The following is a 22029-nucleotide window of genomic DNA, read 5'->3' on the forward strand; positions in this document are numbered from 1 at the left end:
TAATTTATTAATTAGCTGAAATTATTTAAATTCAGCAATTTTTTATCCTGGAATAAATATGAGATTGGGAATACTTCTACTGTTTATCCTGGGAATGTGCCAGTGCATGTCATACAAGGAAATAGAGCAAGTTGCGCTGTACATAAAGGCATTACAAGATGCCGGACACACAACTATATTCTCGCTATTTAATATAGACAGAAACGCAAGCAGGCAAGAAATTACCAAAAGCCAATCAAAGCTTATAAAGGAGTGTTACATATCCAAAATAAAGGGAAGGTCCATGCCAGTCGGAAAGAACTTGTCTGAAATGGAAGCAAAATCAATAATAGTCAATGGGTACCAAATACTCACACAGCCAAAATTAAGAAAGGCGTACGATTGGATACTAGATGAAGCACACCCACAGTTCATGGAGAATTACAAGTCTAGAACGCACAAGAAAGCACGCGTACCCATTGTCATGCCATCTATTGGTGTATTGATTTTTAGTGTTATATTTACACTGGTTGTGTTTGATGGTATGCGAGTATACATATCACAGAAGAGTGAAATTAAAAAAGCAATGAAATCCAAGATCAGTAAAAAAGAGAAAAAACAACTGAAAAAAATGAGTATCAGTATGAAGGACATGTATATATGCAGAGGATACAATGCATGCTATAATATGATTGCAAAATTTGGGGGAAAACCAGAGAGTAATTAACCCAAAGATATAAAATAAATTGAGTACTAATTTATATGACTATTCAAGCAAAAGACTCTTCTAATATAAATACTGTACAGTTATAGAGCAGGGAATAGAATTCATTTTAATACGTGCAGTGTACTGTGAAATTACTATTAATTATCAGTATTATTGTAATTATCAGTGCGTGCATTTTAGGTTTATGATTATTAATAATCAAATTCTATTTTCATATTAAATATCCTATTGTTTATTTTAAAATATGTATAAATTGCATCTTTTAAAGGACCAGCCAGAAGTACTGCCGCACACAAAGGAGCAGGCGATTTCTGCGTGTAAGACAATGACCAGAATTCGGCATATGGAACTTATACTGCACGATTTGTATAAGGATAAAAAGATCCGAGGATTTTGTCATCTCGCAATGGGGCAGGAAGCTATCTCTGCAGGGATTGAGCTGATTCTTGATCCTAAAGATGTTTTAATCACGAGTTATAGGTGTCACCCGTTTGCACTTATCTCAGGAATAGATGCAAAAGAAATAGTCTGCGAACAAGTTGGGTCTATAGACGGATGCGCGCGCGGAAAGGGAGGATCAATGCATCTCTATGGGGACAGGTTCTTTGGCGGGCATGGGATTGTTGGTGCGCAGGTACCTCTTGGTCTGGGCATTGCTTTTGCAGAGAAGTATCGCGCAGTAAGAAACAATCCGCTCTCTAAAAAACAAACAGCTAATGAAAAAGTAGTTGGTGAGTGGACAAATAATATTTGGAATGTGTTTGAGTGCAAGAACGTAACAATTGCTGCATTTGGTGATGGTGCATCAAACCAAGGCCAGGTGTACGAGTCTCTTAATATGGCAGCACTGTGGAAGCTGCCAATTATCTTCCTGTGTGAGAATAACCAGTACGGAATGGGTACTCCCGTGTGCAGAGCAAGTGCATCAACAACCATATACGACAGATTCTCTTTTGTGCCAGGAATTCTTTTGGACAGCACTGATGTATTTACTGTTGCAGGCGCATTTAAGTATGCAAAAGAACACGCCCTGACAAAAGGACCCATCATTATAGAATGCTCTACATACAGGTATAACAATCACTCTATGACAGATGCATTCACAGGATATAGAAGTTCAACAGAGGTAGATGAAAAGAGCAAGAATGACTCAATTGAATGGATTAAGCAGTACATTGGCCCAGATGCAGATAAAATAGTAGATGAACTTAATGAATCAGCTAAAAGTGAAATGAGTAAAATCAAAGCCATCTCCATTGACTCTCCCAGGTGCACAGCAGCCGATCTGTATACGGACATTCTTCTTTGAGTACTATCAGAATAAATTGAAATTTCTTTATTTTTTTATTTAGCAGCCTACAATAAATAAATAAAAGTCTCCACAGACACATTTTAAATAATATAGAGCGCATAGAGAAAATAGCCCAAAATAATGAAAAATGGCGTAAAGCACTGCATGAATTCTTAAACAATGCAGAATTAACACACGAAATAATCAGAAAATAAACAATCTGAGATTTAAGTATGCTTTATTATATCTGACCAAGTATACTGACTAATAGACATTAATTGCATACATGCAATAGTTGTCTATGCACTTATATATTTTTTCAAACATTTGAGTGTATATGTACAGATTTATCATTCCGTATAAAGCCCAGTCAAAGAGCGTATCAAATGAGATAATCCTCCAGAACGAGAGCATAAAGTTAATGAATAGAATAGGGTTGTCCTCACAAAGAATTGTATATGTGACACCAAGTGTGGTGCATGTTAAAAACAAGTCGCTCTTTTCTACATCCAGCAGGTGTATGTTCTTTAGGCTGTATATATACTTTTTCTTGATACTTGCAAAGTGCTCGTGCTCACCAGATGCAGTGCCTTCTATCTTTTTAAGCACAAATGTACTCCGCAGAGGATTTTCACTGTTCTTTCTTGCAATAATACTGTCCATATTGCACACAAGGATTGGGTCATCAAATGAGACCATTTTTGAATTTCCGTACATATACGTGTAAATATCATTAAGAATAAACTTAGCAGTGTCTGCAGATGAAGAGATAAATATACTCGTGAGAACCAAGAGAGAAATCATAATGGCAGCTGTCGACACTGCCACTATAAATTTCCCGACTTGTTTTTCATCATCAACAACGTACTCGCAGAAGCACTGCTCACACACTTTTATGTCCTTGACCATCTTTCCTTTAAACCTCCATATGCGCAGGCAGTACCTGTGCACGTACTTTATGGTTCCCTTGCACCCACACGGACTTACCAGATCATTTAATAGCCCAAGCGGACTCTCGTATGAGTAGCATATGCGACAAAATATCTCTTCGTCCTGTGACACATGCGTGGGCAGGGCTATTCTATTCGCGCTTATGTTTTCTGTTTCATAATCTTCGGGCGTATTAGTCTCTCTTTTTTTTAACGTATTTTCAAGTGTTTTATATTTCTCCAACTGAAGTATGGGTTTTATGCGCTGTACTTCATCCATTATCTGAAATGTGTTTCATTTTCTATTTATTCAATCCCTGGGAATTGGCTTAAGATTGTTTCACAACGGACAAGTATATTTTATGAACTTTTAAGATAGGCCAATCAGTACACCCGCTGTGCACCAATGACATGCTAAATAAAAACAAGCACCTGCAAATTAATGCACTGTAAACTAGATGAGCTATATCACCTGCAAACATATCCTGTAAGATCTTTATTCTTTAATCTCTTCCAAATTGAAGTCTCCGATCATTTTGTATACAAAATCATGCAGAGCCGCATTGTCTTCTGAGATGGTTGTCTTTTCCACCGCTGCTATTCTATTAGAATATTTCCAGGAGGCTGCCAGTTTTTTCCACTTATGTATTACCTTATTCCCGTGCTTACTCTCAAGTGTGAAAAAACAGAAGGTTGCAGGAAGGCCGTACCGCAGCACAGACTCTATATAAAGCCCAAGGTGCTTGACATGCAGCAGAAGAGTATACAAAGAAGGAAGCCGTCCCAGAATAAGCCGTTCGTACTCGCACTCTGTTTCCATGAGATGTGCAGCACTTTCTTTTTCTTCTTCCTTCTGGCGCAAGTACTCTTCCTTTGTGTGCTTGGGCTGTGCAGCAATGAAGCCGTGCTCTTCCAGGCTTTTTATGATATCCTCCTCGCAGTCATTCCTGCCGAGTGACTGGTATATCTCACCATCATCGCACTTTTTGACCATCTTCCCAGACTCTATAAATAAGCCATTTATGCTTGAAAGTGTTTCTATGTCTTTATCCCTTAGCTTATCATATACACCAATGTAGTATCTCTTGAAAAAAGGCCCGCAAGCCTCATCATCATCCACAGCCATGTGCTCTATCTCGTCTATATCTGCATCATACATCCGGCAAACTGTAGATGCCGTCTCTGCCCGGTGCTTTTTTTCATCTGTGTACGTCTTCTCCTTCTCTTTCAACGCCTCTATCGCCTCCATTATTTCATTCTCTATAATTGAAAGAAGCTCTGGCATTTTCAGCGTCAGAGGGTATTTTATAGAATCCCACGAAAAAGACTTAAGAAAGTAGTCAAAGCCCCTCCCAAGAACATCAGTGTCAACTAAAACCTTCTGCGTAAGTGCATGATAAGTTGTGTTGTACTTTCTAATGATGTCCTCCAAAAGATTCTCTATTGTGAGGATTCGCTCTTCCGAATCAAAGAGACAGTCAATGGAGTCACTTTCTATTTTAGGAAAAGAAAGCAGATCGCAGTCTTTCCCTAAAGACCCAAGGCCCTTTCGAACATTTGACAGAATTAGCTCGTCACTGACCTCTTCATCAACAGGAAATGAAACAAATATGTGCATGGGTAGAAACAAACTCAAAAAAAAATAGCACCGGTAAGGCTCGAACTTACAACCTCTGGGTTATGAGCCCAGCGCGCTGCCATTGCGCCACAGTGCTGTCTAATTATAAATTACGGATATCCCCGTATCTATACACATACCACTAGAATACGCCTATTTATACACAGAACAGTTCTATTTAATATGCCTGCTACTGTACTAATATAATTTTAAAATATAATAAAAATTAAAATTAAAATATTTATGCCATTATGTATTATACCCCGAAATTATTCCTCTATTTCTGTGTGAGTACAAATGCTTATTATACAAAAGACTAATTTATTAATATTTCTGAGTACTTCTAAATATTTCTATTCAATCATTTTTTTTTGCATAATTATGTCTAGCACTCTGTTGTAGTATCTCCACCTGGCAAGTGCCTTTACATCTTTTTTATTATTCTTGCAATTTTCAATTTCTTTTAGAATATATTCTTCTGTTTCACTGAGGGCATCTCCTGCACTATTTTCTATTCTATCTTCTAGACTAAGTATTTCATCTAAAAATTCTGGGGTGACAAGGCCTTTATTGCACCCTATTCTTTCCTTCTCTAAGTCTAGGACGGTTGTAAACCCTGCATTGAGCTCCTTCGGGATTTCTCGCTCTACTAGATTTCTTTTATTATCTAGTGAGTATTCGTATATACTGCGAATATAGTCGTTACTTAGAACTTTGTATGCTTTATTGATGAACTGTGCTGCATCTGCTGGTGTGCTGGCGGTGCCCAGTTTGTCTGGGTGCACTTGCTTTATCAGAGTGTAGTAGCTACTTTTGAGAAGGTCTTGTGTGAATGCCTCTCTTGGTACGTTGAAGACGTGGAAGAGAGTGTGCTCAGACATTTTCAGAAATATTTTTTGTGTCTATTTATAGATGGAATATTTGGTGCTTCTAGGGGTGAATCGGGGTTTCTTCTTTCTGTGATGTTTGTGCGTGGGTGCTTTCTGGTGGATCTTAGTATAATTGGAGTTAAATTCGGGTATATGTAAGAATATTGCAAATTAATTTTTAAGAATGAGCAAATTGTCACAGGAGGATTGCTGGAAGGTTGTCTCTGCGTTTTTCAAGGAAAAGGGGCTGGTACGGCAGCAGCTGGACTCGTTCAATGAATTTATACAAAGTACAATGCAGGAGGTGGTTGATGAGAATTCTAAGATTGTTCTGCTGGCGCACAGTCCTACGGGGGAAGAAGAGCAGGCAAGGAAGTATACGATAGAGTTCAAGCAGATATATGTGAGCAAGCCGCCCACAATAACTGAGCCAGATGGAAGAACATCTTCTATGTTTCCAAATGATGCCAGGGTAAGAAGTCTTACATACTCTGCCTCGTTGTACATAGACATTGTAAAGACAGAGCACATAGGAGATGAAGAGGTGGAGTCACGGTCGTACAAGAAAATGCCAATAGGATCTATTCCGATAATGCTGCGGTCTCTGTACTGCGTTTATAGCAATACAGACGACCGGGACATGAACAGGATAGAGGAGTGTACATACGACCAAGGAGGATATTTTATTGTGAATGGGTCGGAGAAGGTGCTGATTGCACATGAAAGGATGGCATCAAACCTGGTGTATATTTTTAAGAAGTCGCCGCCGTCCCCGTATCTTTACACTGCAGAGATGCGGTCTGTGCCGGATCATGGCCTTAGACTTCCATCCTCTCTTACAATTAGGCTGGTCTCCAGAGCATCAGATAGCGCGTCAGGCGGAGGGTATTTGCTGCGGGCACTTCTGCCGCATGCAAAGTTGGACGTGCCTGTTGTTGTGATTTTCCGGGCCCTTGGATTTGTCTCAGATAAGGAAATCCTCGAGCACATCTGCTATGACTTCTCTGATACAGAGATGCTGAGTATGCTTAGGCCAAGTATCGAGGAGGCGTTTGTTATACAGGACCAGGGCGTGGCACTAGACTACATAGGAAAAAGAGTTGCACCAGCAGGGTTCAGCAAAGAGAAAAGAATTAAATTTGCCAAGGACCTCTTCCAGAAAGAGTTTCTTCCGCATGTAGGAACAAAGGAGTTCTGCGAAACAAAAAAGGCATATTTATTCGGATACACCATAAACAAGCTACTTATGGTGGCACTGGGAAGAAGAAGCGAGGAAGACAGAGACCACTATGGAAGAAAGCGGCTGGATCTGGCGGGGCCCCTTATGACAGGACTGTTCAGGATGCTTTTCAAAAAGATGAGCAATGAGCTGGCGAAGTACATGCAGCGGTGCATAGATGGAAATAAAGATCTGAATCTGATTGTGGGCCTGCGTACATCCACACTTACCAATGGGCTGAGATATTCTCTAGCAACAGGTAACTGGGGAGAGCAATCAAAGAGCATGCAGGCACGAGCTGGTGTTGCACAGGTGCTGAACAGATACAACTATATATCTACGCTCTCACATCTTAGGAGAGTAAACACCCCAATTGGAAGGGATGGAAAGCTAGCCAAGCCGAGACAGCTGCACTCAAGCCACTGGGGGATGGTGTGCCCGGCAGAGACTCCAGAAGGGCAGGCTTGTGGGCTGGTAAAGAACTTTGCGCTTATGTCGCATGTCTCAGTGGGGACTAGCTCTTCCGTTGTGGTGGAGCTGCTTGAAGAATGCGGGCTTGAAGGTCTAGAAGAAGTCAGCCCATCTGCAATCGTGGGAGCAACAAAGGTGCTTGTGAATGGGTCATGGGTTGGTGTGCACCGATCGCCAGACGACCTAATGGGCACGCTGAAGTATCTTAGAAGGTCTGGAGAGCTTTCTTCTGAGATAGCAATTGTGCGAGACTTGAGGGAAAAGGAGATTCGAATCAATACCGATGGTGGAAGGGCGTGCCGGCCGCTCTTTATTGTAGACAAAGGCGTGCTTCGGATAGAGCGGTTCCTAGAGGCCAATCGGCACAGGAAATTCACATGGGACGAGCTGATGGCAGATGGGTGCGTTGAGTTTTTGGATGTTGAAGAGGAGGAGACAGCAATGATTGCAGTTAAGCCAGGCGACCTGAAGAACACGGATGTTATGTACACCCACTGTGAAATACAGCCTGCTACTATGCTTGGTGTATGTGCATCAGTGGTGCCTTTCCCAGACCACAACCAGTCACCAAGAAACACATATCAGAGTGCTATGGGTAAGCAGGCCATGGGGATGTATGCCACAAATTTCCTTATGCGGATGGACTCCCTCTCAAATGTGCTGTGCTATCCGCAGAAGCCACTTGTTATAACACAGAGCATGAACTTCCTGCGGTTTAGAGAGCTTCCTTCTGGCCAGAATGCCATGGTGGCAATTGCCTGCTACAGCGGGTACAACCAAGAAGACAGTGTGGTGATGAACAGAGGAGCGGTGGATAGAGGGCTTTTTAGAAGCTTTTTCTACCGAACCTACAGCGATATGGAAAGCAGAACCAAGCCAGAGGAGCAGGAGTGCTTTATGAAGCCAGATAGAAGGTCTGTCCAGAGAATGAAGAACGCAAACTATGAAAAGCTTGATATGGACGGGCTGGTGCCCCCTGGAACTAGAGTCTCTGGTGAAGACGTGCTAATTGGCAAAACAGTAAGCACGCCAGACGGGTATAAAGACGCTAGTACTACTATGCGTGGCACAGAAAGTGGGGTAGTTGATAGAGTCATCCTCACCACAAAGGATGGGTACAGATATGCACGGATTCGCGTTCGGTCAGCAAGAACTCCGCAGATGGGGGATAAGTTTGCATCGCGGCACGGGCAGAAGGGAACAATTGGTATTATGCTTTCTCCAGAGGACATGCCATTCACAGCAGATGGAATTACACCCGATATCATCATTAATCCGCACGCCATCCCGAGTAGAATGACGATCGGGCACTTGGTTGAGTGCCTGCTTGGAAAGGTAAGCTGCATGTCAGGGAAGGAGGGCGATGCCACCCCATTCACTGGGCTAAGCGTAGAGGAGATCAGTGAGGAGCTGCAAAAGCACGGGTACCAGAAGCGAGGATTTGAAGTTATGTATTCTGGATTCACGGGAAGAAAAATGCGCAGTCAAATATTCATAGGCCCCACATACTACCAGCGGCTGAAGCACATGGTGGCGGATAAAATACACGCACGTGCCCATGGACCAGTGCAAATTCTTACAAGGCAGCCTGTGGAGGGAAGAAGTAGGGATGGTGGCCTTCGATTTGGAGAAATGGAGAGAGACTGCATGATATCACATGGTGCAGCTACATTCCTGAAAGAGAGACTATGCGATGTCAGTGATAAGTTTGAAGTCTTTATTTGCAATGACTGCGGGGTGTTCTGCGCTGGAAACAAAGAAAGAGGCCTGTACCTCTGCCAGCTATGTGGAACAAGAACCAGTGTAAGTATGGTGTATATGCCGTATGCCTTTAAACTTCTTGTCCAGGAAATGATGGCTATGTGCATCTCGGTGCAAATGAGGCTGGAGTCCTGGAAGAAGATTTAGCCCAATAGATCCTCTATAAATAATCGCTAAGCCACAGAACTGCACTTTGCTGCTACTGCCCTGTCCCTGCAGGAGTTCACGTTTTGAATGCTGTAGTCTATCCCAGAATATTAATAGTTATTACCAGAAGATATAAGCAATAAACAAATTTTATTTTAGGGCGTTATAACTGAAAATAGATGCATTGTGCTGTTTTTATTATTAATCTTGAACAATCCCTGCCATATAGCAAAGTGCGGCTCTACACAGTATCAAAGACGTATGCTCTGCCAGTTGATGCAAAATACTCCATAATCAGATTAAGCACTAGTCTAACATATATAAAGGGCCTAAATATAATTGTAGGCGCACTTGGTGTTATTGCAATTAGTATTCCTGCTATAATAGCCAGGCGTATGCTGAAGTATATTATTTGCTCGGTCCGTAATACTTTGTTGTTTATTGCCAATAAAGTATCCTTATGTGCAGGAGTCGGCAGGAAAACCACAGCTAGAGTTACAGCCAGCAGAGAGTGGGGTAAGTACGGCAGTCTCTGTACTCGTGTTGAGAAGTACACTGATATAGTCAGTATTAGCACTAAAATACTCTTAAGCTGCTCAATCTGGCTCACTGTTATTTTGTACAGAATACTTCGCATGTCATACATTACAGATATTATTGTAGTATAGAATAAAATCACTGGGATAGTTATGAACATGGCTTCTGGCCCTCCTACAAGAACATTCCCGAGTGCACCAAGCCCAAAGAACACTGCAGATCCTATAAGAACCTTGGCAATTGCAAATCCAAATCTTTCTCTCTCATATACTGCAATGTTTGTTAATTCCTTCTTTGTGTACTTCTTTCCGCCCATAGAAGACTTGAAGTGCAATCCCGCAATGCATGCAGCTGCTACAAAGAATAGGGAAACCCATATACAGATCCCTCCAGAAATAAACCACAGCGGCTTAGACAGTGCAATTATAGAGAAGTCCTGGGGGTTTATGAATTTTGGAGATATAATGGTGAATATCACCGCTATAATTGATAAAATACCCACTGTAAATACTGTGTAATTATTTTTGTCAGATATTTTTTTACCAAATTCCATGAATGCCCTAATGAAAATGCAAATTAAATTTGACAGAATAAATATGCACAAACTAATATATGATGATAGTATTTTACCTATTGGCTCAACTACATTTTTGTACTCTTCGAATTGTTTTGTTCGGATTGCAATTTGTTCTTTCTTCAGTTCTGGGTTTATGATATTTATAACATCCTTGGAAATATTGCTGAGTAGGATCGATACGTCTGGGATTTCTTTAATCAAGTCTCCTATTATTGGAATCTTCTTTGCTCCTCCTTTTATAATATTAAGGACACACTGTGCTAAGTAGCAGATCACGTTAATTGTAACAATAGATATAACAAACACGGAAAACACTGCATACTCTAGCATCATAACCAGATGGCGCAGTATATGTTCAAATATAAACTCATACCCCTTTTCAATTATATCGCAAATAGTTACAACCCAGCTTTTAATATAATCTCCTCGTTTTCCTGGCTTTTTGTAGGTTTTAACCACTTTCTTTTTCTCATCCTTTTCAGAAGAGGACTTTCCTGCTGCTTTAGCAGCCTTGGGCTTCTGACGCAGTATATGCAGTTGAATAAAATCAGTTATTCTTGCTAAAATATTATCAAATGCATCCTTAAGATTTTTGACTGCTTTGTCTGGGCTGTTGTATGTCTCATTGGTGCACACTATAACTTCTCTAACTCGGCCGAACTTCCTGGCTTTCCTCAGTGCACTGAATAGTGTTAAAGTGAACGGTAATATAAACATCTCAACAATAATGCTAAGAGGCAAGAATATCCCCCATAATGTTGATTCTAACAGAGAGCCATTTGAAATGGCCTTTATACTATTCTTTACAAGCACGCTCATAAAAATTTTAAAAAATGATCATCGGTTAAACTTATATTTTAATTAGTCATGGAATTCTAGAAACCAAGTGCTTTATGGTCTTTTCCTCCTGCGTTGACACTTTAATAAAGCTCTCTGATAAAAGAAGCTCTTCTTTTTCCTTTTCTGTGTATATATGCGAATTCTCCTCTACAAGTCTTTCTCCCTCTTCCAGAACGCTTAAGAGTGGATGAGCCTTCTCCACAAACGATTTATATCTCTGGGCTATGTGGTCGCCTGTATACACTTCGCTAATTGTTTTTCGCTCTATAATAGTTTTTTCTACTTCTTTCATTGCTTCTCGTGCTCTTTCTGTCCATGTATGTAATAAAGCACACGTTTTATCCACTTTTGTAAGAATTTTCAAGAGATCTTCAGATATTTTGCTAGTCTTCAGTCTAAGAAGTGCTATTGCATTGGTTTCTTTTACCTTCCAATACTCTCTCAAGCTTTTTACTTCATCTACCATGTCTATTCCTTCTATGTCTAATTTGGTGCATCGCTGTACGTCTATTGCTAGGCTGGAGAACTTCTTTCCCACCTTCTCTAGAATTTCTCGTATCTTTCTTTCAACAGATGCCTGCTCGGTCTGAATGTTCTGTATGTTGTCTTCTATTGAGTACTCTTTTTTTGGGCTGTTATCAGACAAGTCATCTGTTTTTGTATTAATGTATTCACTAAGAGGTATTCCAAAGAGTTCTTCTTCTTTCTGTGAGTTGTCCATCTCCGTGCATTTGTCGATCTCTTTTAATTCAATACACATAATCATTGGACAGTGGGCAGTCCTGCCGATTGGGTGCCAGCCCGTAGTTCTATTTCCATTTTTCTGCTGTAATACAATAAATTAATGCTTTAGCAAGTACATACCAATTATTTTCTTTATTTTATTTTATAGGCTTGCTTTAGAATATAACCCGTACCTTTGAAAATGAGCACTGAAGGGTTTTTATTCTTTGATAGTTAAACAGGTTAAAATTAAATCCCAAACAGAAGTTGCCTGAACAGAAGAAGTGCATTATATATAATAAACACACTGGCAGATATAAAAATGAGTTCGGGTTTCTCTGGAGCCAATAATTCGGTCTCTTCATTAACAAGTGGGCCAGAGTACCTGATGCCAATTCTCTGCTCTAATACTTTTACCCCCTTTAGCAAAAATATCTGCTTAAGGCTTTCTGCTGTAAGCATGTGCCCGCTCTTTATAAATTGAAACAAAAACATGTGGCTGCATAGGTTAAGCACTTTATCGGTGCCAATCATCTCAATTGCAATGGTTTGAGATTTACAGCCAGCAAGCATGCCAATCGATGGCTTTACTTTATAGTTTAGTGGGTGCGTTGTTTTTATCTTAAAAGCATAGTCGCTTTTTGTAATATTTCGGAGAGTGATCTCCGCATAGCCTGTGTCTTTGTTTATAACAACCTCAAATGGAGTTATTACAATTTCTCCATCCTCTAGCACCATGTACACTCTAAGTTAATTATAACTAAAATTTACTAATATATATTTCTGTATACAGTAAAGAGCACTTCCTCTTATTTAGCTATAAAAAATTGTGCATCCCATGTCTAAAGCGCAGAAGTTTTCGATTGAGGCAACCCGGGAAAGCGACTTCCCAAGATGGTACAAAGAAACCGTGGTAAAAAGCGAAATACTAGACTACCATGACATTAATGGGTGCTATGTTCTTAGGCCCAATGGATTTTTTATCTGGAGTATGATCAAGCAGTACTTCACTGAAAAAATAGAATCAATGGGGGTTAAAGAGGCGTACTTCCCCATGCTGGTTTCAAAAGCAGCACTGGAAAAAGAAAAGGAGCACCTAGACGATTTTGCACCAGAGGTGGCGTGGATTACAGAGTGCGGAGGCAAGCCATTAGAGAATCCTGTGGCAATTAGGCCAACATCAGAGACAATTATGTACCCATACTATTCAAAATGGATACAGAGCTATAGAGATCTGCCACTAAAGCTTAACCAGTGGTGCAATGTTCTGCGCTGGGAGACCACACAAACCATGCCGTTTGTTCGAGGAAGAGAGTTTCTATGGCAGGAAGGGCACACTGCACATCTGACCAGAAAAGAGGCAGACAAGGAGGTATTTGAAGTTCTGGATCTATATGCAGATGTATACAGAGAGCTTCTGGCAGTTCCTGTTGTAAAGGGCACAAAGAGTAAAAAGGAGACCTTTGCTGGTGCAGACTTTACCACAACAGTTGAGGTATTTATCCCATCCACTGGAAAGGGAATACAGGCTGCTACTTCACACTCACTAGGAACAAACTTCTCCAATATGTTCAATGTAACAGTGGAGGACCCCAGCGCGCCAGGAAGCTTTATGCCAGTTTTCCAGAACTCGTGGGGACTTAGTACAAGAAGTATTGGTGTGGCTATTCTAGTGCACTCTGACAACCGAGGAGTAGTTCTTCCCCCAAAGGTTGCATCAGTCCAGGTTGTTATTGTTCCCTGCGGACTTTCTAAGAACACCTCAGATGAGGAGAAACAGAACATTCTGGCAGAGGCTGAACGAATAGAGAAAACATTAAAGTCGCATGGCATTCGTGCACAGGCAGACCTTGCACTGAATGTTACGCCTGGTCACAAATTCAACCACTGGGAGGTGCGCGGTGTGCCCCTAAGAATTGAAATAGGACCTAAGGACATGAAAAACAACCAAGCATGCTTTGCATGGCGTATGGATAAGACAAAAAAAAGTGTTTCTTTAGTAAACATTGCTGAGTCTGTTAAAGAAGAACTGGAATCTATTCACGAGACTATGTACCAGAATGCAAAGCTTCTCCAGGACTCGTGCATTCTAAAAGGATCCACAATGGATGATTTAAACACAGCACTGCGAAGCGGCAAGATGTGCACTATGGTTTGGTGTGGCGCGGTAGAGTGTGAAGAAAAGATCAAAAAAATAACCGAAGAAAGAGATAAGAACAACGTTGTAACAGCCACAGGAGCCAAGTCACTCTGCATTCCATTTACAGAGAACAAACCAACTGGCGCATGCAGTGTTTGCACAAATGAGGCCACCTGCATAGGACTTTTCGGGAGATCATACTAAACTGAAATCCTATTCTGTTTAGTTTACTTCAGGAAGTATGCCAGTAGTAAAATAAATCTTGAAATCGTAAGTTTAGTATATTGTATATCTTATCTGTCTTACTTATCAGGCAACGTCTTTTGTATACCAAAACTATACATCGTTTCTTTTTCTTGCAAGCTGGTTTTATTACAGATAGACAAATAATTAATTAAATCTCAGTCCGCGCAAAGCGCATGGATAAAACTCGCTCAAATATTTTTTTATATGCCCAAGCCAATTGGCCAAGTTTTATCCTTTAGTGACAAAGGAGTATGCTTTGATACATTCAATGAAAAGTCAGAAACAATTCCATGCGTGTGCTGCAAGCTTGGAAAAGAATGGGTGGCTTACACAACTTCCAGCGAGTTAATTATTCAGAGCACAATTACTGAAGAAAAATATGCGCACTCTATTCCAGATATTAAAAGTATAGAGTGTTTAGTAGACTGTACAGCATGTGTAATAACAAAGAGCGACAAGATGTATTTTATACAGAAAGACAAAGTTATGCACACGGCAGAAAGAGTAAAATCCGCCATGCATGGGAAAGAGTTTCTTGTCTATTCACAGGAAGTAGAAGAAGCACCAGAGAAAAAAGAGCCACTGCCCAAAACAGGAGAGGCCGTTGCAAGTGATAAAAAGGCAGACGTGCAGACAAGTGCGGTTGATACTTTATATGTGCCACATCCCGCGGCAGAGCCTCCAAAGATCCCAGAATCTGCAGAGGCAGCACCAAGTGAGCAAAGCACCGGTAAAGGTGAACCAGCCAACCAAGTTGTACCGCCTACTTCGTCTGATGCTTCAAGTGTACCGCCAGCAGAAAAAGAGGCACAAAAAAAGACAAAAGCATCAAAAGCAGCGGCAGGTAAGAAGAAAGAGCCAGTGACTTTCAGAATACAGAAGAAAGAGGGAATGCGAACAGCTATTGTAAACAAAGCAAAACCTAGATTCCTAAAGGTCTACTCTATTATAGAGAAGAAAGAAATAGAAAACATATCAATCCCAGCACCACTGACATTCTCTATGACAGGAAAGTTTTTGGTCACTGTGCGTGTGTATAAATCATCCCCAGGTGAAATTGAGCTAATTCGATTGCAAAATGGAGAGAGAGTAAAAAAGCAGCCGGTTATAGATATGATATCTGCAGTGCTTATTCCAGATCTTAAACATAGAGAGGAGAGAATGCTTTGCCTTTGTTCTCTAGGAAGTTCTAATGGCACATACTATGACGCAAAGGTGCTTTACTATATAGACACAAAGCAGGAGAGCCTGAAGTTGATTTCTAGTATATGCAATCCAATTACAGACACAGCTTTCTTAAAAAAGAATGAATTTGCTGTATGCTACGACAACAGTCCTAGCAAAATAGGCATATTTAATTCCAAAGGAGAAAAAATAAAAAACCTAAAGGAAGGCGTTAGAAACAAAATGTTCTTTAACCGACAGGAGAACATTGTGTGCTTGGCCGGAATGAACAACCTTCCAGGAAATATGGAGTTGGCTGAGTACCCATCAGAAGCTGTTTTATCTATAAATGAAGAGTTGGGGTGCTCTGTGATTGACTGGTCACCAGAAGGACGGTATTATCTAGTGGGGATAACCAACAAAATGTCAATAGATAATAAAGTAATTCTTTACGATTACTATTCTCAGAAAAGTTCTGAGGTGCTGTTTAAAGAACTAAAGAGCTGTATCTTCGCAGGAAAAGACCTTCCATTCAGCTCGCTTGAAAATCTTCCTGATAAGATTAGAATAAAGAAATCAGAAGAGTACATCCCACCCTGTCTAAGGAAAGTAGGCCAAAAAGAAACAGCTGAGTGGGTAGCACCTCATATAATAAAGGACACAGCCAAAGCAAAGGAAAATCGTATAGCTGCAATTAAAAAGGAGCTAGAAGAGATTGAAAGGATAGAAGAACAAATGGCAATGGGTCAAGTAGTTCCCGGCGGCATTATGAAAATCCAAAAGAAGGATGCCCTCTTAAAAAAACTTAACCGAAAAAAGAAGAGTTCTTCCTAAGCTCTACGGCCTGTGGGTTTAAAATATCTTATTCTATTTATGCTTTAAGTAGTTTATTTTATTAATAATATAATAAAAAGATATCATGAATAAATTATCAGTTAATTTTTGTTTGTATAATTTCTATTTTATTACACACAGATAGCCAGGAGCACAGGAATAAGTCATAATACGGTGACATTCGGCATTTCTGGCATATATTTCAGCATATCTTGTATGGCAGTTAATTTGCATAGGATATAAGAAAAGAGAGCTCAACAACACTACTAAAGATTGGTGTGAAACCCCCCGAATCACATGTCCAAAAGAGACTGAGTAAGCAGAAAGATTCTTAAATAGCCATGCGCGCCAGAATTTTATTTGGGGCTGAGGCAAAGAAAGACCTAATATAAGTCTATCCGTTAAGGGGCTTTAAAACCCTAAAACTGCATACTAGATTCTCATCTACCTCCATAATAGCACCAGAGTTATCGAATTCTCCGCAGTAATTTGGGGCAGAAAATATAGTAACAAGCCTTTTATCTGCAAAGAATTCGTACCCATCCTCAACTACCTGGTGTGCCCTGCATATAAGATCTAAATTGTGTTTGTTAAGAAACTCTTCTACAATTCTTGTTCCAAAAGTAAAGCTTATTCCTCTGTCATTGTCTCCCCACTTGTGGATTTCTTTGTCTGGATCACTCCACAGAAGATCGCACAGCAGCCCGCTGTCAGGAATGTCTGTTGGCCTGTGGATAGACCGAATCTGGTTGAAAGACTGTAAGTCCGGGGATAGTCCACCGTGCATACAGAATATTTTCTCATCTACAAGAGCAGCCACCGGCATGCAGTTAAATGTCTCTGTAAACTTCTTCCATATTTTGTAGGTATACCTGTCCTTGCACTCCTCATAAAACCCGTATATTCTGTTTATGCTGGCACACTCGTGGTTTCCTCTAAGCAGGAAGAAGTTGTCTGGGTACTTCACCTTATACGCTAACAGAAGACAAATTGTTTCTAGGCTCTGCCTCCCTCTGTCCACATAATCTCCCAGAAATAAATAGTTGCTTTCTGGTGGAGGGCCCCCGTATTCAAATATTCTCAGAAGGTCAGAATACTGTCCGTGTATGTCCCCACATATCTTGATGGGTGCCTCCATTTCTAAAAGCATTGGCTGTGACAAGAACACTTCTCTTGCCTTACTGCACAGAAACTTTATTTCCGACTCTGACAAATTCACCCTGGGCGTTGGTGCTTTGGAATGCCTTACCTTAAGCAGCTGTTCTATAATTTTATCGATGCTTGGTGCATTAATTGCCATCAGTAAGAAAATAAAAAAGAGAAAGAATTTCTCTCTATTAGAGTGCAAAACGAAATATGTCCTAGAGAATTCCTAGACTAGTGGAATAAAAGAAAAGCAGAAATATTTTTATTAGACATAATTTATGCTGGCGCTTATTGGAGAAATAACGAGAAACTACCACAAGAACGTACTAGAGCACTATTCAAACCCAAGAAACGTGGGAACATTTGCAAAAACAGTTGCTGGCGTGGGAACAGGACTAGTAGGAGCCCCTGCATGTGGAGATGTAATGAGACTGCAGATTAAAGTAAAAGATGACATAATTGAAGATGTAAAGATTAAAACATTTGGATGTGGGTCTGCAATTGCTTCAAGCAGTTTGGCATCTGAAATGATAAAGGGAAAGTCCATATATGATGCTATGAATATTAAAAATACCGAAATAGCAAAAGAGCTCTCTCTTCCTCCTGTTAAGCTGCACTGCTCTCTACTAGCAGAGGAGGCAATAAAAGCAGCAGTAGAAGATTATATAGCCAAGAAAGGCTTGGAATAGAACACATAATATAAAGTATAGTTATAATAAGTAATTTGCTATCAATAATATGCAGCAGTTGGCGCATATGGCCAATTTCAGAATATTTAGTTATTTTATCGTTATGGCATACTCTATAATATAACTTGATATCGTCCGAGTGTAGTAATATGATCAGAGGTAAATTGCACATACACAATAGCACAGTACAAAATCATCTGGTGGTATTACATAGAGAATATAAACAAATAATCTACTCTACCCCAACTAGCACTATAAAACATACTTTCAATTAAATGCTATATAACCCGAAGTAAATTATAGCATGTTATGGAACATAGTATTATGGTATTCCTTATACACAGTAAAAATCCAATTAGAATTGCTTTTTTGTTTCTTTTAATCCCATTAACAAGATATACTTAAATTACCAAAATTAATGGTTTACATTTCATATAAACCTGTGCATATTGTATATCCAATAGTAAAAATGAAAACATCTGGCAATTTTTTTAATACGCCGACGTTAATGGCATTACTGTTGAACTATTGACAATTCCTAAAGAATTAAACAGCACAATACAAATAATAAGCATATTATCCCAGAAAATTCACATTTACTATTTATTTTTAAATAACACATTATACAGTTCAAATAGTAATAATAATTTAATTTCTGTCTATTTATCAATATGTTCAAGATATAATCAGGATGATTTAAATTCCGGTTATATATAGCATAATGTTTTAAAACGAATGAATTCAACTGAGTATGTTCCTGAGACAGAAAAGCTGCTTGGAATACCCTTTACAGAAGACTACTCACTAACTACTCTTATTTTTGGTAAATATTTCCTACCAATGGCAGCATTTTGGGTTTTGACTATTTGTTGTATATGTAATCCTAGTCTTATTGTTTTATTCTTTCAAATTATTAAATGGACTTTCAATTGTTGTTCTGAATATGCTAAAATAATTAATAAAAATTGTAAACCCAATAATACTAGCTCAACTTCACAGAGTAGAAGTCTAAATATACTAGGCAGAAGACCAAGTACTCATAGTACCCGAAGTAGACTGAGCAGAATACCAAACATTTTTAGTAGAAACTCGAATAGTGGCCGAAATACACTAGGTAGAAGGCCAAGTGCTTATAGTATTCGAAGTGGTCTGGGTGGAAGACCACGTACTTATAATATCCGAAGTAGTCAGGATAGAAGCCCGAGTATTTTAGATAGTGATTTATATGAAATGAGTACCTATCCAAATACACTGGGTAGACAAAGAACCTACAATCCAATTATAAAATTCAATAATACAACATCAACCCCACCACACCATTATGTCACTATATATACTAATGATAATAGATATTAATACAAGCCAAAAACAATAGAATATTTAACGGCAATTCTATTCTAAATTATTAGAAGGATGGTATTTGTTTGATGCTTTCTAATATAAATGCATGCTCTTTGCATTATGTGCTGATTTCTTAGAATTGGTTGTTAGTAAAGTTTAATGTTTATGAAATGCACAGTTTATATGTTTACAGACGCCTATGCTTATTTCTTTTGTTTAATTTATTCTGCTAACATTTAACTTCAAGTTTGCATTCATATGGCATTTATGCAGTATTTATGCTGATTATCGGGTTATTTGCATCTATACCTACACTAGTCTTGTAATACAATAAACAAGTTTTTCTAAATACAATTAACTCAATTGAATGGAGAATTCAGAAAGTTCAAATAAAAATTCTTGATTTTTAAAGCCTATTGTTTCTTTCTAGAATATTTTTAAACTGCGATATATCTAGGATATACAATAATTTAACTTTTAAAAATTTAAATTGACATGGAACAGTTAAAGAAGAAAGGCTTTGCACTTGGACTAATATATACATTGAATATATGCATAGTATTGTGTAGTGCAATCACTAGCTCTGACACAAATGTGCAAAATATACAAGTAGAAGAAGATATTCCTCTACATAACTCTAAATTATCTTCTCAAACCAATAGTCTTGAGCTAGAAACTAGTAATAAGCATAAAGTTGTTTTTTCAATTAAAAACCCTTGGTATGTGGATAGCCATTTAGTATACGTTAGCAGTCAAAGTGGCAATTTGGAAGAGGATTCCCGGCCTAGCACAATACACGTAATGGCTTTAGAGTTGTCTACTTCTGAACTAGAATCAGCTACAAAAGATAATAATGGCCAGATTATAAACAAAAAACTAGAGTTAGGGGATAAAATGCCTTTAAACCCTGGCTCCTTATATATTAAACCAGCAAAGCGGAGATCTATTGATGTTGATGTATTTTCTTCTACTAGAATAAAAAAACCATACGGTATAGAACCAGAACAATAAGCAAGATGGTTCGATAAAAAATGAAGCTCCAGATTCAAATCTTGCCATAAATAGCGAAAGTCATACTACAACAAGTAATATTAATTTTAATGAAATCCCAGTTACTGTGGCTAAATTTAGTGAAAACAAATATATAATGGATTCTTATATAGATAAAAACCCGTTTGTTATACGAAATTATACTAGCTTCATAGAAGAAGTCGAAAATATAGTGCTGAGCAACAACTTTTCAGACCATATAATAAGAAAAAAAACATTAAAAACAATTTCTGATTGGGAAAAAGATAAGGAAACAAATTTTTGGATTCTTATTCGGTCTATACACGAAAATTTCTTAATGAAAAAAGAAATCTTTTTATATATACTAGAAAACTATAGAAAACAAATTAATAATATGCGTAACCCTTCATTCTATAAAGGAATTCTAGAAGATATAATCAAATACATTAATTTTCATATGAAGTATATATATAATAATCCGGAAAAATGTTCTAGTAATTGTATTATGCCAATACAAGAAACTCTTGGATCCATTTTAGCAAATAAAGAAGTAAGCCTGTACTGTTGCTGTAGTGGAATAGATAGTCAAATAGTTACAGAGAAAAGAGACAATGATATACAACTTAAGAAAAAGTTGAATGCTATTCTTTTAATACCAGAGGTGTATGAAGACTTCTATAAAATACCACTGAATGTAATTAATAAGTTTTTCACAGAAATTAATTATGAATTTTACAACTGCATAACGAAATATCATACATTTACTTTAAAGAAAAAGAATATGAAAATATTAATATACTTAAGGTACATTATAATATACCTTATAAGCACGGTCCAGAAGAATGAAGTAGAAATAGAAGAATCATATAAAAAAGTTAAAGAGATCATAGTTACCGAGAATTGTAACAAAAATATACAAGAGTGTAATACAAAGGCGGTGTATTATTTGGTATATAACGTGGTTCAGGCATTTTATAACTATTTTCCAGTGGTATATAAGCTAAGGAAAGTTGACAAACAGGAAATTAAAAATAGAATTGCGCGTGTGCACATAAATATTTGTTCAAACAGGCTATTTTATAAAACATTAGGAGCTGCTGCAGTTGCATCTCAAAAGTATTTAGAGTTTACTGTAAATTTTAAAAAGGTATATAAAATGAAAGAAAAGGCTTTTATTCTAGAGATTCACATACTAAAAAATAAAAATGCGCATATTTCTAAAGCAGACACACCTATAAGCATTAAAGACCACTATCATGTGCAATTTGTAGACAATGAATCGCATACAATCCAAATAATTCATCTTCCATACTACCTAGATAAACAAGAAAATGGCGAAGTTATAAAGCACCAGCTTTTTAGAATTAAAGAAATAGTAAGTTATCTTAAACTAATGTTTAAAATAGGCCAATCCAACGATTGCGTGAAGGTTGGTGATGTATATCCTTTCAAATATTGCATAAAAGATAAAACATGGACCATGATGACTAATGAATCAGATCTAAGCAAAACAGTAAAAATGATAGAAGAAGAAAATTGTAATGTAGTTTTCTATTACATAAAAGAAGACATATACAAAACTGAGCTCTGCTTTATACAGTTTTTATATCCCTCTAATCTAAAGGAAACGATAACTGATGTTAATGCTAATATGCCTAGAGTACCGCTTTTTATTTCCCAAATGATGTATTCTCTGGTTTTGCCAAGGTCGTGTAATAGTAACTATATTAAGTGCAAATTATATAAGAAGGGAGAGTATATTGATCTAGT

General features: G+C 38.3%; 16 protein-coding genes and 1 non-coding gene across 17 annotated transcripts; 9 read left to right on the plus strand and 8 right to left on the minus strand.

Moving 5' to 3' along the window:
* Positions 1–58: 58 nt before the first annotated feature.
* NEPG_00401 (uncharacterized protein) lies at positions 59–730 on the plus strand (the record flags this gene model as incomplete). The annotated part of the gene is made up of 1 exon (XM_013202778.1): positions 59–730. One exon carries the CDS (start codon positions 59–61, stop codon positions 704–706), a length of 648 nt encoding a protein of 215 aa, XP_013058232.1. The 3' UTR covers positions 707–730.
* Positions 731–950: 220 nt separating this feature from the next.
* NEPG_00402 (pyruvate dehydrogenase type II alpha subunit) lies at positions 951–2015 on the plus strand (the record flags this gene model as incomplete). The annotated part of the gene is made up of 1 exon (XM_013202779.1): positions 951–2015. The coding sequence occupies one exon, from the start codon at positions 951–953 to the stop codon at positions 2013–2015; it is 1065 nt and encodes a 354-aa protein (XP_013058233.1).
* A 216-nt stretch (positions 2016–2231) lies between these two features.
* Positions 2232–3206, minus strand: NEPG_00403 (uncharacterized protein; the record flags this gene model as incomplete). The annotated part of the gene is made up of 1 exon (XM_013202780.1): positions 2232–3206. The coding sequence occupies one exon, from the start codon at positions 3204–3206 to the stop codon at positions 2262–2264; it is 945 nt and encodes a 314-aa protein (XP_013058234.1). The 3' UTR covers positions 2232–2261.
* A 202-nt stretch (positions 3207–3408) lies between these two features.
* Positions 3409–4544, minus strand: NEPG_00404 (uncharacterized protein; the record flags this gene model as incomplete). The annotated part of the gene is made up of 1 exon (XM_013202781.1): positions 3409–4544. The coding sequence occupies one exon, from the start codon at positions 4542–4544 to the stop codon at positions 3423–3425; it is 1122 nt and encodes a 373-aa protein (XP_013058235.1). The 3' UTR covers positions 3409–3422.
* Positions 4545–4569: 25 nt separating this feature from the next.
* Positions 4570–4641, minus strand: NEPG_02684. Its single transcript has one exon. It is a non-coding gene; the product is annotated as a tRNA-Met (tRNA).
* A 242-nt stretch (positions 4642–4883) lies between these two features.
* On the minus strand, positions 4884–5425 carry NEPG_00405 (uncharacterized protein; the record flags this gene model as incomplete). The annotated part of the gene is made up of 1 exon (XM_013202782.1): positions 4884–5425. One exon carries the CDS (start codon positions 5423–5425, stop codon positions 4898–4900), a length of 528 nt encoding a protein of 175 aa, XP_013058236.1. The 3' UTR covers positions 4884–4897.
* A 172-nt stretch (positions 5426–5597) lies between these two features.
* Positions 5598–9149, plus strand: NEPG_00406 (DNA-directed RNA polymerase II subunit RPB2; the record flags this gene model as incomplete). The annotated part of the gene is made up of 1 exon (XM_013202783.1): positions 5598–9149. The coding sequence occupies one exon, from the start codon at positions 5598–5600 to the stop codon at positions 9009–9011; it is 3414 nt and encodes a 1137-aa protein (XP_013058237.1). The 3' UTR covers positions 9012–9149.
* A 49-nt stretch (positions 9150–9198) lies between these two features.
* NEPG_00407 (uncharacterized protein) lies at positions 9199–10944 on the minus strand (the record flags this gene model as incomplete). The annotated part of the gene is made up of 1 exon (XM_013202784.1): positions 9199–10944. The coding sequence occupies one exon, from the start codon at positions 10942–10944 to the stop codon at positions 9253–9255; it is 1692 nt and encodes a 563-aa protein (XP_013058238.1). The 3' UTR covers positions 9199–9252.
* A 22-nt stretch (positions 10945–10966) lies between these two features.
* NEPG_00408 (uncharacterized protein) lies at positions 10967–11686 on the minus strand (the record flags this gene model as incomplete). Its single annotated transcript, XM_013202785.1, has 1 exon — positions 10967–11686. The coding sequence occupies one exon, from the start codon at positions 11684–11686 to the stop codon at positions 10991–10993; it is 696 nt and encodes a 231-aa protein (XP_013058239.1). The 3' UTR covers positions 10967–10990.
* A 166-nt stretch (positions 11687–11852) lies between these two features.
* NEPG_00409 (uncharacterized protein) lies at positions 11853–12426 on the minus strand (the record flags this gene model as incomplete). The annotated part of the gene is made up of 1 exon (XM_013202786.1): positions 11853–12426. The coding sequence occupies one exon, from the start codon at positions 12424–12426 to the stop codon at positions 11938–11940; it is 489 nt and encodes a 162-aa protein (XP_013058240.1). The 3' UTR covers positions 11853–11937.
* Positions 12427–12526: 100 nt separating this feature from the next.
* Positions 12527–14093, plus strand: NEPG_00410 (prolyl tRNA synthetase; the record flags this gene model as incomplete). Its single annotated transcript, XM_013202787.1, has 1 exon — positions 12527–14093. One exon carries the CDS (start codon positions 12527–12529, stop codon positions 14030–14032), a length of 1506 nt encoding a protein of 501 aa, XP_013058241.1. The 3' UTR covers positions 14033–14093.
* A 185-nt stretch (positions 14094–14278) lies between these two features.
* On the plus strand, positions 14279–16086 carry NEPG_00411 (uncharacterized protein; the record flags this gene model as incomplete). The annotated part of the gene is made up of 1 exon (XM_013202788.1): positions 14279–16086. The coding sequence occupies one exon, from the start codon at positions 14279–14281 to the stop codon at positions 16070–16072; it is 1794 nt and encodes a 597-aa protein (XP_013058242.1). The 3' UTR covers positions 16073–16086.
* A 47-nt stretch (positions 16087–16133) lies between these two features.
* NEPG_00412 (serine/threonine-protein phosphatase PP1-gamma catalytic subunit) lies at positions 16134–17372 on the minus strand (the record flags this gene model as incomplete). Its single annotated transcript, XM_013202789.1, has 1 exon — positions 16134–17372. One exon carries the CDS (start codon positions 17370–17372, stop codon positions 16467–16469), a length of 906 nt encoding a protein of 301 aa, XP_013058243.1. The 3' UTR covers positions 16134–16466.
* Positions 17373–17496: 124 nt separating this feature from the next.
* NEPG_00413 (FeS cluster assembly scaffold IscU) lies at positions 17497–18257 on the plus strand (the record flags this gene model as incomplete). Its single annotated transcript, XM_013202790.1, has 1 exon — positions 17497–18257. One exon carries the CDS (start codon positions 17497–17499, stop codon positions 17905–17907), a length of 411 nt encoding a protein of 136 aa, XP_013058244.1. The 3' UTR covers positions 17908–18257.
* Positions 18258–18642: 385 nt separating this feature from the next.
* On the plus strand, positions 18643–19367 carry NEPG_00414 (uncharacterized protein; the record flags this gene model as incomplete). The annotated part of the gene is made up of 1 exon (XM_013202791.1): positions 18643–19367. One exon carries the CDS (start codon positions 18643–18645, stop codon positions 19261–19263), a length of 621 nt encoding a protein of 206 aa, XP_013058245.1. The 3' UTR covers positions 19264–19367.
* Positions 19368–19743: 376 nt separating this feature from the next.
* NEPG_00415 (uncharacterized protein) lies at positions 19744–20259 on the plus strand (the record flags this gene model as incomplete). Its single annotated transcript, XM_013202792.1, has 1 exon — positions 19744–20259. The coding sequence occupies one exon, from the start codon at positions 19744–19746 to the stop codon at positions 20257–20259; it is 516 nt and encodes a 171-aa protein (XP_013058246.1).
* A 136-nt stretch (positions 20260–20395) lies between these two features.
* Positions 20396–22027, plus strand: NEPG_00416 (uncharacterized protein; the record flags this gene model as incomplete). The annotated part of the gene is made up of 1 exon (XM_013202793.1): positions 20396–22027. A coding segment is annotated over one exon (1632 nt), but the record flags the coding sequence as incomplete, so codon positions are not given.
* Between the last annotated feature and the right edge of the window lie 2 nt (positions 22028–22029).

The sequence above is a fragment of the Nematocida parisii genome (assembly GCF_000250985.1).
Source record: "Nematocida parisii ERTm1 unplaced genomic scaffold supercont1.1, whole genome shotgun sequence".
Taxonomy (NCBI): domain Eukaryota; kingdom Fungi; phylum Microsporidia; genus Nematocida; species Nematocida parisii.